This window comes from Gambusia affinis, linkage group LG03 (assembly GCF_019740435.1).
Source record: "Gambusia affinis linkage group LG03, SWU_Gaff_1.0, whole genome shotgun sequence".
NCBI classification, from domain to species: domain Eukaryota; kingdom Metazoa; phylum Chordata; class Actinopteri; order Cyprinodontiformes; family Poeciliidae; genus Gambusia; species Gambusia affinis.
The window spans coordinates 29,683,074-29,696,290 of NC_057870.1; the positions used below are offsets into that span (position 1 = coordinate 29,683,074).

Here is a 13,217-nt window from a genome sequence, read left to right on the forward strand (position 1 = left end):
TGGAGGAAGTGACACTGCAGGTGTTCGGCGCCAAACACAGCATGCTGGGGTGGGGGGGTTCTAAAATCCTGTTCAGAGTTTTACAGACAATAGTAAAACACACAAAAATATGCTAAAATTACTAAAGTTTTTTCATATTTTATAGAGGTATGATATTCTAATAAAATGATTAGTGCATATATCTGCAATAGCTTTTCATGACACTTGTTTATTTTTGAAATACTAGCCATCGAGCCAGTACCGCAGAGAGCCGTTCTGGTACATTGTCAGAAATGTATTGAGAAGCCATTTTCCTAGACAGTTGATGGCATTGTTATCCGATGTCTCGGCTTCCTGATATGCACGAGGACGCTGATATGCACGAGGACGCTGATATGCAGTACGAAGCAGATATGCAAGAGGAAGGGAGCGTTCAAAAACCTCTTCCAGCTTCTGGATGTGCTCAGACAAAAAGACCAGGAATTCACCATACTCAGATCTAGACATTCTGGTCACCCTTACTTCAATGTGTAGATTTCGACATATGTCCTCAAAGATACATAGGCGTCCATTGAATTCTTCATATGTCATATTTCTGATCTTCTTAAGGTCCTTCAACCTGTCTTCAGAATTTGGGTTCCTTTGCTCATTCATTGTTATTCTATTCTGTCTGAACACATACAATAAAAGTAAAATGATTAGTGCATATATCTGCAATAGCTTTTCATGACACTTGTTTATTTTTGAAATACTAGGCATCGAGCCAGTACCGCAGAGAGCCGTTCTGGTACATTGTCAGAAATGTATTGAGAAGCCATTTTCCAAGACAGTTGATGGCATTGTTATCCGATGTCTCGGCTTCCTGATATGCAGGAGGAAGCTGATATGCACGAGGACGCTGATATGCAGTACGAAGCAGATATGCAAGAGGAAGGTAGCGTTCAGAAACCCCTTCCAGCGTCTGGATGTGCTCAGACAAAAAGACCAGGAATTCACCATACTGAGATCTAGACATTCTGGTCACCCTTACTTCAATGTGTAGATTTCGACATATGTCCTCAAAGATACATAGGCGTCCATTGAATTCTTCATATGTCATATTTCTGATCTTCTTAAGGTCCTCCAACCAGTCTTCAGAATTTGGGTTCCTTTGCTCATTCATTGTTATTCCATTCTGTCTGAACACATACAATAAAAGTAAAATGTTTTCTATTATTTTTGCGTTTGGAAACAACTTTTGTCCCAGAAATCTTACCTTTTAAGTCTGTTGTTCAAAAATGGATCTTCTACGTGTTTCCTTGGTTTTGTAATCTTTGACACTGTAGAATTCTGGAATTATGATGACACAAACTGATGTCATTGCATCAGCAGAACAACCAGAAAACAGCAGAAATATGAGTAAAACTATTTGTATTTTCTATTTAAAATTGTGTCTCTAGGAAAAGAAAACTATAAAATGCAAGTAAAAATTCATTCATTTTTATATAAAACATTTATAGTAGTAATCAATGAAATATTAATTGTTTCTGAGCAAGTGATTATTTTCTGAAGATCTGTGATCTTACAACTGTACAAATGTTTTATACATTATTTTATAATAACTTTCTGGTTATCTCACCAAATACTTCTGAACTCTTCCTGAGTTAAAACATTAATATTGTTGTTTTTAAATGAGTATAAACTTTTTTCTTTGCATTTTTTTAGGTGTGAAAGCACTGCATCATTTTTATTATTTGCACCATATCTCATTTTCTGCAAATAAAAACATTTTTGCTTTTAATTGTGGAGACATGTTGTCAGTAGTTCATAGAATAAAAGAACAATGTTCATTTTCCTCAAACATAAACCTATGAGCAGTAAAACCAGAGAAACTGATCATTTTCATACAATCCTTGAATTGTATCCTTCTTCTCTTTCTGTAAATAAGAAAAGCATCTTATTTTAAGCAATCGTCCCATCAGATTTAATCATCAAAATCACACTCAAGTTGAATGCAAATATTATTTATTATTACTTGTTATATAAACATAATAATCCTGCAGACTCTCTTTATATTTCTGCTTATTTCAATGCAATATCACATGAAAAAGCAAATTTTTCACAGAAACAGCTCAAATTAAGTTGTAAAGATTTAAATAAACTCATTCATTTTATTATTACAATACATTTACAGTTCACAATTTTGAAAAATAATATCAGAATTATCTGGGATTTCTACGTTATGATTGATGGCTGAATATTTGTTAATTAAAACCAAAAGTGTGCAGCAAGAACAGAGACAACAGATGTGAGGAAGAGAAGGAGGCCTGAAGAGATGAAGAAGGGATGGGCAGCATCATGGAGTTCAGTTAAACACAAAGCCTGCTCCAACATCTGGTGAGTCTCAGCACTGATGCCTGAAAGATAGCAGACTTATCAGAAATCCAAAAATATTTAATTTGTGCAGCACGTTTCAGCAACATGGCAGATCAAAGAGCTTTACAAAATGAAAACAAACAATAAAAAATCATAAATGCATGAAATATGTTGGTCAATGTTTAATTTATTACGGTTCAACTTTAAAAAGGTCAGGTTTCTACTTTGATTTACAAGAACTCAGTGTTCCAGCTGTTTTGCAGTTTGCTCCAGATTTGTGGTGCATAGAAGCTGAAAGCTGATTCTCCATGTTTGGTTCTGGTTCTGTATCCCCAGAACCAGAAGACCTGAGAGGTCTGGAAGGTTGATGCAACAATGGGAGATCTTTAATGTGTTGTGGTGCGTCTGCAGTGATTAATAAACGAATAGCAGTATTCTCTCAATGTAGGGACAGTAGAGCTGGTGCTCTGTTTTCCTGGTTTTAGTCAGAACTCCAGCAGCAGCGATCTGGATTAGCTGCAGCTGGAGGATTGATTTTTTTAAAAACAGACCTGAGAAGACACTGTGGCAGTAATCAATGCGACTAAAGATAAATGCATGGATGATTTTCTCTAGATCTTGCTGATACATCAGTCCTCTAATCCTGTAGATGTTCTTCAGGTGACAGAAGACCGATTTTGTAACTGTCTTTATGTGGCTTTGACCACATTCACATCTAATTTAAATGAAATTATTTTCAGAAAAACTTTGTTTCTACTTCTCACCATGCTGGGACCACTCCCTCCAGGCGTGAACATATGCAGGATCAAATTCCCCCTGAGAAGCTGTTTTAGAGTAAAAAAACAAAAACAAACAAACTGAAGTTTCCTTTTTGGAAATGTGTGCCAGTCCTGTGATGACTCCATTCCTACCTTTGGAGGTCTCTGTCAGAAGGTGCTTCAGCTCTTTGAGAGCTCGGGTGAGGTTCTCCAAGCGGTGCTGCAGGTGGAGGTTATCTTCTTTCAGAGTATGGATGGTGTCCTGCAGCTCATACGCTGAACTGCACCGCGAAAGCAGAAATATCCACCACACCACTGCAGTGATTTGTAAGATGGGCAGCATCTTTGGATCGATAGCTAAACGTCTGCTGGGCGGCTGGCCAATGAGGTACTGATGTAATCCTGCTGGTTCCGTCTGCAGCTTCTTAGTGCTTCAAAGTTGTGTGGAAGTGTTGACCTTATCCAACAACTGGCCTTTTTTTCTTTCTCCTGTTTCTGAGTTAGAATTGATTCACTAATGGCTAAATAAATGATTCCAACCCACTTTAAATGATCAATTGTTCTGTTTTGGTTCTAAATGACAAAAATAGTGATACAGAGAGCTGAATGTGATTAAATGGGGCTACACTGTCATTGTCGTGTAAGGTTAAAGCATAATGAAGTTATAAAAGATACAGCTTAGAGATAAATGAATAAATAACAATTGAATTGACTGTAATCAGAGTTGGGTAACAGCCAGTTAAATTTAGTCAATTACATTTACTTGTGCAACTTTTTTGAAAAAAAAACCCCAAACAAACAAAAAAACTAACTTTTAAGAGTATTTTTGCTATATTGTATTTTTTACTTTTACTTGAGTAATTTTTTATTGTGAAATATCTCTACTCCTACTTCAGAAAAAAATTCTGTAACTACTCTGTAACTATAAAAAAATATTTAATCAAAAATTTACCTGACACAGACACACAACTGCAGTTTTTGTGTAAGTTTTATAAGTTTTGCATTGAAAGGAACTGATTTGGAAAAAAATAATTATTCTGTCTGATTTTTTTTTTTTAATATTGTCATTTTGTCTTTAAAATACCAAAATATCCACTTAACTCTATATTTTTGGTCTGTCTGATAATGTAATTTGTAAATATTAAACGATTCTTATCCAAACGATTCTTATTCTTGATCAGTTACTCAGTACGAAATGTTGCTAAACATGATTTAGTTGTCTAGAAATTAAAATATACGGTGAGCAATGTTTTACTACTGAATTAGAAAAATTGTAAATGAAGGCTAAATCCCCGCCGATTTGTGACTTGATGTCTCTTTTAGTGTCACGTTTTAATGCATAAAGATAACTGAATATCATGAGAGAAGATTTTCAAAATTGGGACATTAAACTGTGTCGTCTTCTTCGTCTTGAATTTCCCCATACATAAGCTGTTAGCAAACAGCAAAAGTGTGAATTACCGCCATCTTCTGAATTGGAATGTGAACGAAACTATTTGACAAAAAAGTACTGATTTTATAAGAAACGGAAAAAACTCCACCTTACTTAAAATATTAGAATTTAAGCAATGTGTCAAAACTATGTTTCATAGAACAATTTAAAAAAGGAGGCACCTCTGCCCCGGAAGTGGTGGAAGAAATTTCTATTTTGATCCGGGTTGATTTCCGGTCAAAGACGAGCAGGATGGCGACTCACATGTCGAGGTGCAGGACTTGGTGTCGGTTTCAGAGGTAACCGGTCCACACATTCTCACAGTTGACACTTTATGGGAGAGACATTTAGGTAAAGAGGTGTAAAAATCACAGCGGTGCACGCGCTTCACTGTCACGTGCAGATTTTAAACGGTTGTCCGCCCTGGCTCCTAAAGATTAGCCTGCAGTTAGCATCGAGCGTTAGCCTTCTCTTACATCAGTTTGTTTGCGTCAGAAAGCAGTAGGATCAACACTTTACAGTGATTTCTAAAGCTTATAAAGATATCTATTAGTTTTATGTGATATTAGATTTTATTTATCAACAGCTGCATATGTATTTAATGTTTTGTTCCTGAGTTTGATCATTTGAAGCTGCCCTATGGTTTGGATGTCTCACTAAATAAATCATTTTATCTTTTATTATCTGTAGAGAGATAGGGAGATTGTTGTTACCAAAACAGCAAAACATCCCAGAAGTGAATGGGATCAATTGTTAGCCCAGTGCTTTCATCAGTCTGGTGCTAATTTTTAAAGACACCAAAGATGTCTGCAAGCTCTAAACCTTCCACCATCTCTGACTCCTACATTATTGTTGTTAAAGGTTTGGAATTGCAGCCTACAGAAAGTACAGCACAGGCGGAGGATATCCCAATATCTCCCTCTCGACGCCGCTGCCTGGCATCCCAAAGCCAGTGTTCGCATCTGTGGATGGTCAGGAAAAATACGAGACCAAGATCACAACTCTAGAAAACGGCCTCAGAGTTGCTTCTCAAAACAAGTTTGGTCAATTCTGTACGGTTGGAAGTAAGTTGCATTTTCTAAATCTGAATGTCAAACATAGAGACTTTTCTCCTCTCTGTAGCAGTGTTTCCACTAACCACAAAACAACGCTGATTAAAAGTTATGAAAAGAAATTCACTGTAAAATCGATGACTACATTTCCTCCAAAACGGCGCTTACAAAGCCGCTCCCAGGTAAAAGGGTTTGTCGCTCCATCGCCTGAATAAGACGCCTCCTCTGTTTGCTGAATTATGAATATTATCCCATGTAACTGTTTTCATCCGTTGCTGCCATAATTTTTAATAATTTATTTTGTGAACAAGCTTATTCACATGTGATTGTATTTTAATTGTGAAATTGTGGGTTTTTTTACATTAGCTGAATTCAGACAGGGATTTGGGCACATTTGTATTGCACCACAAATCTGGAACAAACTTCCAGAAAACTGAAAAACAGCTGAAACACTGAGTTACTTTAAATCTAGACTAAAAAGCCATCAGTCTAGAGTTGCATTTGATGTATAAATACACTAGCAAATTTGATGTATTTATGATTTCTTAAAATGTTTTTATGATGTAAAGCACTTTGAACTGCCTTGCTAATGAAATGTGCTACACAAATAGACTTGATTGATTGATTAATGGAAATGAAGCTAAAGTCTATTGATAAAAGTTTTGTTTTCCTGACATTTCTTTTTTTATTTTTAGTTTTAATAAATTCTGGATCGAGACATGAAGCAAAATATCCAAGTGGAATTGGGCACTTCTTAGAAAAACTCGCCTTTTCTGTAAGTAAACAAAAATAAAACAAAGCAGAAAAGTGAAATTGTTCCCAAGCTGCTAAATAATGTTTCTTTTAGTCCACAGCTCAGTATGGGAGTAAAGATGAAATCCTTCTCACACTGGAAAAACACGGGGGCATTTGTGACTGCCAAACATCGAGGTATTTACCCAGAGTTCTCTCTCCTCATCACAAACTGGAAAGTTCTTATGTCTCCAGAACCAAACTCGGAGAAGCAGCTTCTATGCTCCACAAATCTGGAGCAAACTCCCAGAAAACTGTAAAACAGCCGAAACTCTTGTGAATTTTATGATCCTGGAGAGGTGGTGCGCTCCCCAGTTTGGTTCAGTTCTGCAAATTTTTGTCACTGTTCACAACTAAAATCAGCAACAGTCCGTAAAAGAAAGTACCAGAAAGGCAATATGGATAAAATCCCTTGGACTTTCTGCTTCCATCCTTATCCACGACCCTGAATGGCTAAAAATGTAATTAATTATCTTTCCAAATAAAAATAAATATTTTAAAAAACATCCAAAACACTGAGTTTCTTTAAATCTAGACCCGTTTTCAGTCTATAGTTTGTTTAGAGTTGCTTTTTTACCACAATAAACAAAACACTAGCTGACATTTTGATGTGTAAATGACGACACTTGGATAAATTAAATTAAAAATTTTTTTGATTTTTGTGTTTTTATCATATAAAGCACTTTGAACTGCCTTGTACCTGCAATGTGCTATACAAATTAAACTTGATTGATTGATTTTATATTATTTTCAATCTTGTCACTCAGAGCTGCAGAGGTCAATCCACAGAGGAGAACAAATAAATAATTAGTTTGAAGAGGTGGAGATGATCAGAATGGCGGTTCGCTTTGAGTTGGAAGATTTGAACATGAGGCCGGACCCCGAGCCGCTGCTGACGGAGATGATCCACGCTGTGAGTGACAACTCTGTGACCTTTATTGATCTGTTTCAGCTGGACGGCCACCAGGAGTTTCAACAGAACTGTGGGTTGATCAGGTTAATAATGTTTTAGTACTTTTTGTTTAATTTGTGCTTTAAACTCTAAAAGAAGAGAATAGAAAATGTCCTTTATTATCATAAAATACTGTGCAATAGGGACAAAGTTACAACATAGGAAAAAATTCTGTACAGCCATTAAAAATAACCCAGATTTAAACAAGAAATGTGCAGCTGAGTAGGATAATTTAGAATGTATAAAATATTAATAAAAACATATTTTTTTATCTATACTTCCTACTATTTCATACTTCTTTTCCAGAGTCCTAAATGTCCATTAGATCCATTCATCTTTCTATCCAACATTTGTTCTTGCATTATTATGCAATTTCTATTACAATACTTGAAAATAGCCTCAAAACAACATTATTATTGTTTACTGCAATAGCTTTTGGCACAGTTTTATCTTTCTGTAAAATTTGTTGTCTTAGCCGGCCTACAAGCTGTTTTTAACGGTTTTGTGGTGACTGGAAAATGAGCCTTTTCAAAACCTTGTTTCATCGAATTGTTAAGTCACATTCGATGGGGACTGCTCTGTTACCTAGCAACCGAAGCAGTTTTACAACTGTATACAGTTCACTGTACAATGGCTGTTGGAAAAGACAGATGTGTTGAGAAACTACTCACTGGACTCTTGTTCATTGTGCAGGAGGATCCACTTCTGCTTTTCAAATGTACATGATAAGGTAATTACATCAGTTTGCAGCCATTTTCAGGGATCTGTTTTGAAAATAAATGTGGCCAGCAGCAAGTTATTTGGATTTAACGTGACACGAGGGTCTAAAGCAGGGGTGGGCAATTAATTTCTTCAGGGGGCCGCATGAAAAATATGAAATATGTTGGAGGGCCGATCCAGCAATGACTCAAATTTAATCTTGACTCATTATTCATTTTCTCATACCTCTTGTTGTAATAAAATATTTAAATCATATTCTTTTGTTAAGAAGAATATTCAGTAAAATTAATAATACAATTTGTGGTTTGGCTGTTCCAAATTAATAGTTAAATATCATCACATCTGAATTTATTGAAGTTTATTGATCTTTGAACATTTGTTCTTGCATTATTATGCAATTTCTATTACAATATAACAGATGAGCAGCTGGGCAGTGCCCGTATGTCACAGCTCTCATCCAAAGCCAGGAAAATACCGGTACTCAAAATCATTCACGCTGTCTTTCAGTTGCAGCACCAGGTTCGATGTCCTCCATCCTTCTCGCTTATGCGGGAGAGGGAGATGTTCTCAAAAGCGTCTTTTTTCTCAGGACATATTAGCACTGCTTAATGTACTCTCCGTCAGAGAAAGGTTTGCTCTTCCTAGCAATCTTTTGGGATATGACAAAACTTGCCTTGACTGCAGCTCCTCTAGATGCCAGGCGTTTTGTAAAAAGTGTTTGTTTAGCTTGCAACTTGGCTAGTACAGACGACTCAGTGACGCGCTCTTTCTCTGAAAAGTTCTTGTATCTCTTCTCGTGTTTGGTCACGTAGTGACGTGAATATTATATTCCTTTAACACAGCCACCTGCGCACCACAAACTAAACACACGGCCTTGCCTTTGACTTCAATAAAGAAATATTTCGCTGTCCATGCCTTGTTAAAAATGCAGAATTCGGAATCAACTTTTCTTTTTTTACCGTGAGATGACATTTTGTGGGGATCGTATTCGCTGCTAGCATCACTTGTTGTTGCTGTGCGTTAGCATTTATGTATGCATTCATAAACGGGCCTTCAAGCCCTTTCAAAATAAAAGACAGCTGTGTCGCATGCACTCGAAAATACGGTGTTTTGTTTTGACTGGGGGGGGGGACGCGGGCCGGACAGGGATGCCCAACGGGCCATATCTGGCCCGCGGGCCTTAAAATGCCCAGGTCTGGTCTAAAGTAACTCATGACACTAAAATCTAGTTATCTAAGAATGATTTTGTGCAAAAATGTAACAAACATTGTTCGAATATCAATGAATCTAGGTCACCTTGAATCTCCTGGTTTGTGGTGGATGATGATTTTCCTTTCTAATTTGTCAGATGGAGAAGGACATGTCTGACGTGAGTCTGGGTCCGACGCCGATCCCAGAACTCACCCACATCATGATCGGCTTGGAGAGCTGCTCCTTCCTGGTTGGTGTTCGCAGCACATTCATGACTCTCAGCCTCCTGGTTCATGGAGACTAAAGTGATTCCCTCCACAGGAGGAGGATTTCATCCCGTTCGCTGTGTTGAACATGATGATGGGAGGCGGCGGCTCCTTCTCAGCAGGAGGGCCTGGGAAAGGCATGTTCACTCGTTTGTACCTGAACGTTCTCAACAGGTGAGAACCTCAAACACTCAGGCTAAAATCCTCGGCTTTCTTGTTACATTCAACCTAATTATCTTCTGCAGGCATCACTGGATGTACAACGCCACTGCCTACCATCACAGCTACGAGGACAGCGGGCTGCTCTGCATCCATGCGAGCGCAGATCCCAGACAGGTTCGTATCGCAGCTTCAGGTTAAAAAAATAAATAAAACTCCAGTACAGGGTTCATACAGGTGCTTGAAATCCTTGAATATGAAATAAAAAATAAGTTCATACTGCCACCCACTCCTGTGAATCTGTAAATGTACTGTTGGTCTTTTGTTTTAAATGTATTTTCTTTGTGTGACTTTGTTCTTTTGTTACACTGTGTTCAATAAAGTCAAACTCAAAATAGTTGAAATTAAATTTCAAGGTTTGGAAATGGTTTGATTTCTGTGCTTCATATTCAAACTGCACAGTTTGGTAATAGAGTAAAATCTAACGTTTGATTAAAAGCTTAAACTTTTATTATTTTATTAAACTGAAATGATTTATAGTTGAAGCCAGATGTTTACCTATATGTAATAAAAACAATTTTTTTTGCTCATTCTCTGAAGTTAAATGAGAACAAACTTTTCTTTTATTAAGTTAGTTTGAATTTTCAAAAATATTTATATTTGATAAAAGCCAGAAAATTTTGTAAATAAACATTTTATTGCCTAAAATTCAACAATAACAATAGCTTAGTGAACGCTTGATCATTTGTAGCAAAGCTGAAAAATCCTTCAACTGTCAGCAAGTGTCTGTTATCAATACTGCTGGTTTTATTTTCATAATTAACCGATTAATAATTGATAGATTCAAATCTTTAGTGTCTCTCAATTTTAGGGCAACAATTTGATTCATTATTTTTTTCTGTATTCAAACGGTTTACAGATTCTGATTAAATTTATTTAATGTATCAATTTCCATCAGCTTCTATTTAAACAAAAATATGTTTGTCCATCAGAAATTACCGGCATTATGTTAGTTTAGCTGCCTGGCTATTCTAATTATTTAAATATCATACAAAGAGTTAAATAGACTAAAATCAAATTTGGAGCATTTTGAATTTATTCAGAATAGCCAGAACTAGAAATTGATGGTTTCTATACAAAAGGTCTTTAATAGGAGATTTTTTATTTTTTTTTATCTTAAATGCAAGATGTATATATTTTTGTTCAGTTTTGGTTTAACATCTTCATAGTATGTTGTTCATTTAGCAGCCAACCTTTTTACAGTCTGTATGACAAATTAATTACTAACTTAGTTGACTGTTATTTTAGTAATCGATTAATCACGATTAATCGTTTTAGCCCTACTGACCAGAGGGTTTAATGTTGCTGATTGTTGCTCTCCAGGTGCGGGAAATGGTGGAAATTATAACCAGAGAGTTCATCCAGATGGGCGGCAGCGCAGGAGAGGTAAGAATCCAGACAAACTGGCTTCCATTCGTCAGTAAGTGGAAAAACGAAGCCTCCGCTTTTCACCCAGATGGAGTTGGAGCGAGCCAAGACTCAGCTGAAGTCCATGTTGATGATGAATCTGGAGTCCCGGCCCGTTATCTTTGAAGATGTCGGGCGCCAGGTTCTGTCTACAGGAAAGAGAAAGCTGCCTCACGAGCTCTGTGACCTCATAAGTGAGTTATGTTAAAAAAAAATAAAAAAAAATACAGAGAAACAATAAAAAAAACAATAAGCGAGCTAAGAAATATTTCCATTTCAGGTTGTATATAATACAGTGTTGTTAGTGCGGGACAGTTTCAGAATATCGTGATGAAATCCTATGTCCATATCGCCCAGCCTTACTCCTTCATAACTGCTATTTAAATTCATTTGCAGGCAGCGTGACGGCCAGCGACATCAAGAGAGTGACCACCAAGATGCTGCGGAGTAAACCTGCAGTGGCGGCTCTGGGAGATCTGACGGAGTTACCGACGTACGAACACATCCAGGCGGCGCTGTCCAGCAAAGATGGCCGCCTGCCTCGCATCTACCGCCTCTTTCGATAAGACGCCGCCGCCGCTGCTGCTGCGTAACCCTGACAGGACGATTACTCTATCGTTTCCTCTCAAACACAGAACTCGGCACCGCTCAGTCTGGGAGAGGACCGGACGTTTTTAAAGAAACTCTTTTTGCTGCGCTCAGCTGGTCAATCTGTATTTATTGTCCACATGAGCAGGAAGCCACAAATTACCAGGAGTTTGGTTTTAAAGGGACGATTTTTCCTCCAAAAAACAAAATAATTATGTTGCTTGTTAGTTTATGGATAATTCAGAAGACCTGGTATATAAATTGTTACTGTAAAAATTATAATGTTCTTGCCCAAGGTGGAAATGATACATTCTGTTAATGCTGCCTGAAATAATTAACTTCAGATATGCAGGTTTTGACTCTACAGGATTAAATACTTCCCTAGCTGAACATCTTTAAAAGAAGCAAATGTTCTTTCTGTACACTGGATTATGGACAGATATGAGATGCATTTTATCCCTGGAAATTACAGTTGTCTGTAATAAAGATTTGGAGAGTGAGGTTGTAAGATAAGATGGACTTTGGACAAAATTGGGTAAATTTTAGTTGTTGTCCAGCGAACTAATTCAACAGAACCTCAGCTAAGATGTTTCTGTGTTGGAGAAAAGTAAAGATCTTATCTAACTTCATCTAATTACCATATTTATTAACTTCATCTCCCCATTTATACACATTTGATGCACCAACATGAAAACGGTTAATAGAGGTGGGTTTAATAAAATGTTTCAGTCCAAAACATATTAAAACATTTTCACATTTCTCGAATGTGAAAAAAAAACCCAACTAATTATTGGAAAGTCTATTTCCAATAATTGGAAAGTTTATTTCCAATAAAATACCCAGAAAATTTTACAGATGCAAACTTTTCTGGCTGGATCTGTAAAAAAATAACTTCCTGATCAGTTTTCTACCAAACAGCCACAAACACCTAAGATGCTATAAATACTAATCGATTTGCATCCATTGATCCATCGTGGAACTCCTGTTGTACTTTTCCGTTGATCAAGAAATTAGAAAACAATGAAACTCTAGTTCCTATGGTAACCGCTCGGGAGGAGAGACTTAGGCAAACAGGAATAGAGTTAAGAATTTGAGCCTCAATCAAATAATGTGCAAAAATTACAGCTTATACCATAAATACAGTTTTCTTTTTTCTTTTTTATGATTTTGGAATCACGGAAATTCATGGAGAATTCTGCATTTTTGTTTTTCAATAATGCAGGATTGTGAGTTTGACAATACTGCAATAATAAAATACAGATGATAAGGAATTACTTCAAATCAACGTCAAATCCATATTTAAAGAAAATAAAAATAGGGATGCACAACAATCTACGTTTCCTTTACAAATATGCACAAAACTTTGTCAATATTCTGCTAGTGCAGAAAAAACATGGTTGCCGTGTTTCCACTAAATAAAAAACACGATTAAAAAGCACTCGAGTAAGTTCAGTCCTTAAAAATAAATAAAAATAAGAAGACGGAAACTTTTCAGCAATATGAGCT

General features: G+C 36.6%; 2 protein-coding genes across 5 annotated transcripts; one reads left to right on the forward strand and one right to left on the reverse strand.

Moving 5' to 3' along the window:
* Positions 1-188: 188 nt before the first annotated feature.
* LOC122828471 lies at positions 189-3,766 on the reverse strand. Of its 4 annotated transcripts, XM_044112068.1 has the most exons (5): positions 3,099-3,151; positions 1,235-1,308; positions 1,010-1,157; positions 750-877; positions 189-649 (listed from the first exon to the last, which is right to left on the reverse strand). In XM_044112068.1, exons 1-5 carry the CDS (start codon positions 3,129-3,131, stop codon positions 223-225), a joined length of 810 nt encoding a protein of 269 aa, XP_043968003.1. In that variant the 5' UTR covers positions 3,132-3,151; the 3' UTR covers positions 189-222. The 4 variants fall into 4 exon arrangements, with proteins under 4 accessions (XP_043968003.1, XP_043968001.1, XP_043968002.1 ...); XM_044112066.1 differs by having other exon boundaries at positions 750-1,157; positions 3,099-3,146; XM_044112067.1 differs by lacking the exon at positions 3,099-3,151 and having other exon boundaries at positions 750-1,153; positions 1,235-1,303.
* A 968-nt stretch (positions 3,767-4,734) lies between these two features.
* Positions 4,735-12,340, forward strand: pmpca (peptidase, mitochondrial processing subunit alpha). The gene is made up of 11 exons (XM_044111061.1): positions 4,735-4,823; positions 5,386-5,588; positions 6,272-6,351; positions 6,424-6,519; positions 7,180-7,379; positions 9,370-9,481; positions 9,553-9,671; positions 9,743-9,833; positions 11,040-11,102; positions 11,173-11,317; positions 11,520-12,340. Exons 1-11 carry the CDS (start codon positions 4,777-4,779, stop codon positions 11,687-11,689), a joined length of 1,326 nt encoding a protein of 441 aa, XP_043966996.1. The 5' UTR covers positions 4,735-4,776; the 3' UTR covers positions 11,690-12,340.
* The last annotated feature ends 877 nt before the right edge of the window (positions 12,341-13,217 follow it).

Bases quoted from the DNA above. Each gene is read 5' to 3' on its own strand.
- LOC122828471 (XM_044112066.1), bottom strand. From the start codon at position 3,131: ATGTTCACGCCTGGAGGGAGTGGTCCCAGCATG. The intron at 1,309-3,098 runs GTGAGAAGTAGA...TCATAATTCCAG, and splicing joins GAGGGAGTGGTCCCAGCATG to AATTCTACAGTGTCAAAGAT. The intron at 650-749 runs GTACTGGCTCGA...GTATGTGTTCAG, and splicing joins TACCAGAACGGCTCTCTGCG to ACAGAATAGAATAACAATGA.
- pmpca (XM_044111061.1), top strand. From the start codon at position 4,777: ATGGCGACTCACATGTCGAGGTGCAGGACTTGGTGTCGGTTTCAGAG. The intron at 6,352-6,423 runs GTAAGTAAACAA...TGTTTCTTTTAG, and splicing joins TAGAAAAACTCGCCTTTTCT to TCCACAGCTCAGTATGGGAG. The intron at 9,482-9,552 runs GTTGGTGTTCGC...TTCCCTCCACAG, and splicing joins TGGAGAGCTGCTCCTTCCTG to GAGGAGGATTTCATCCCGTT.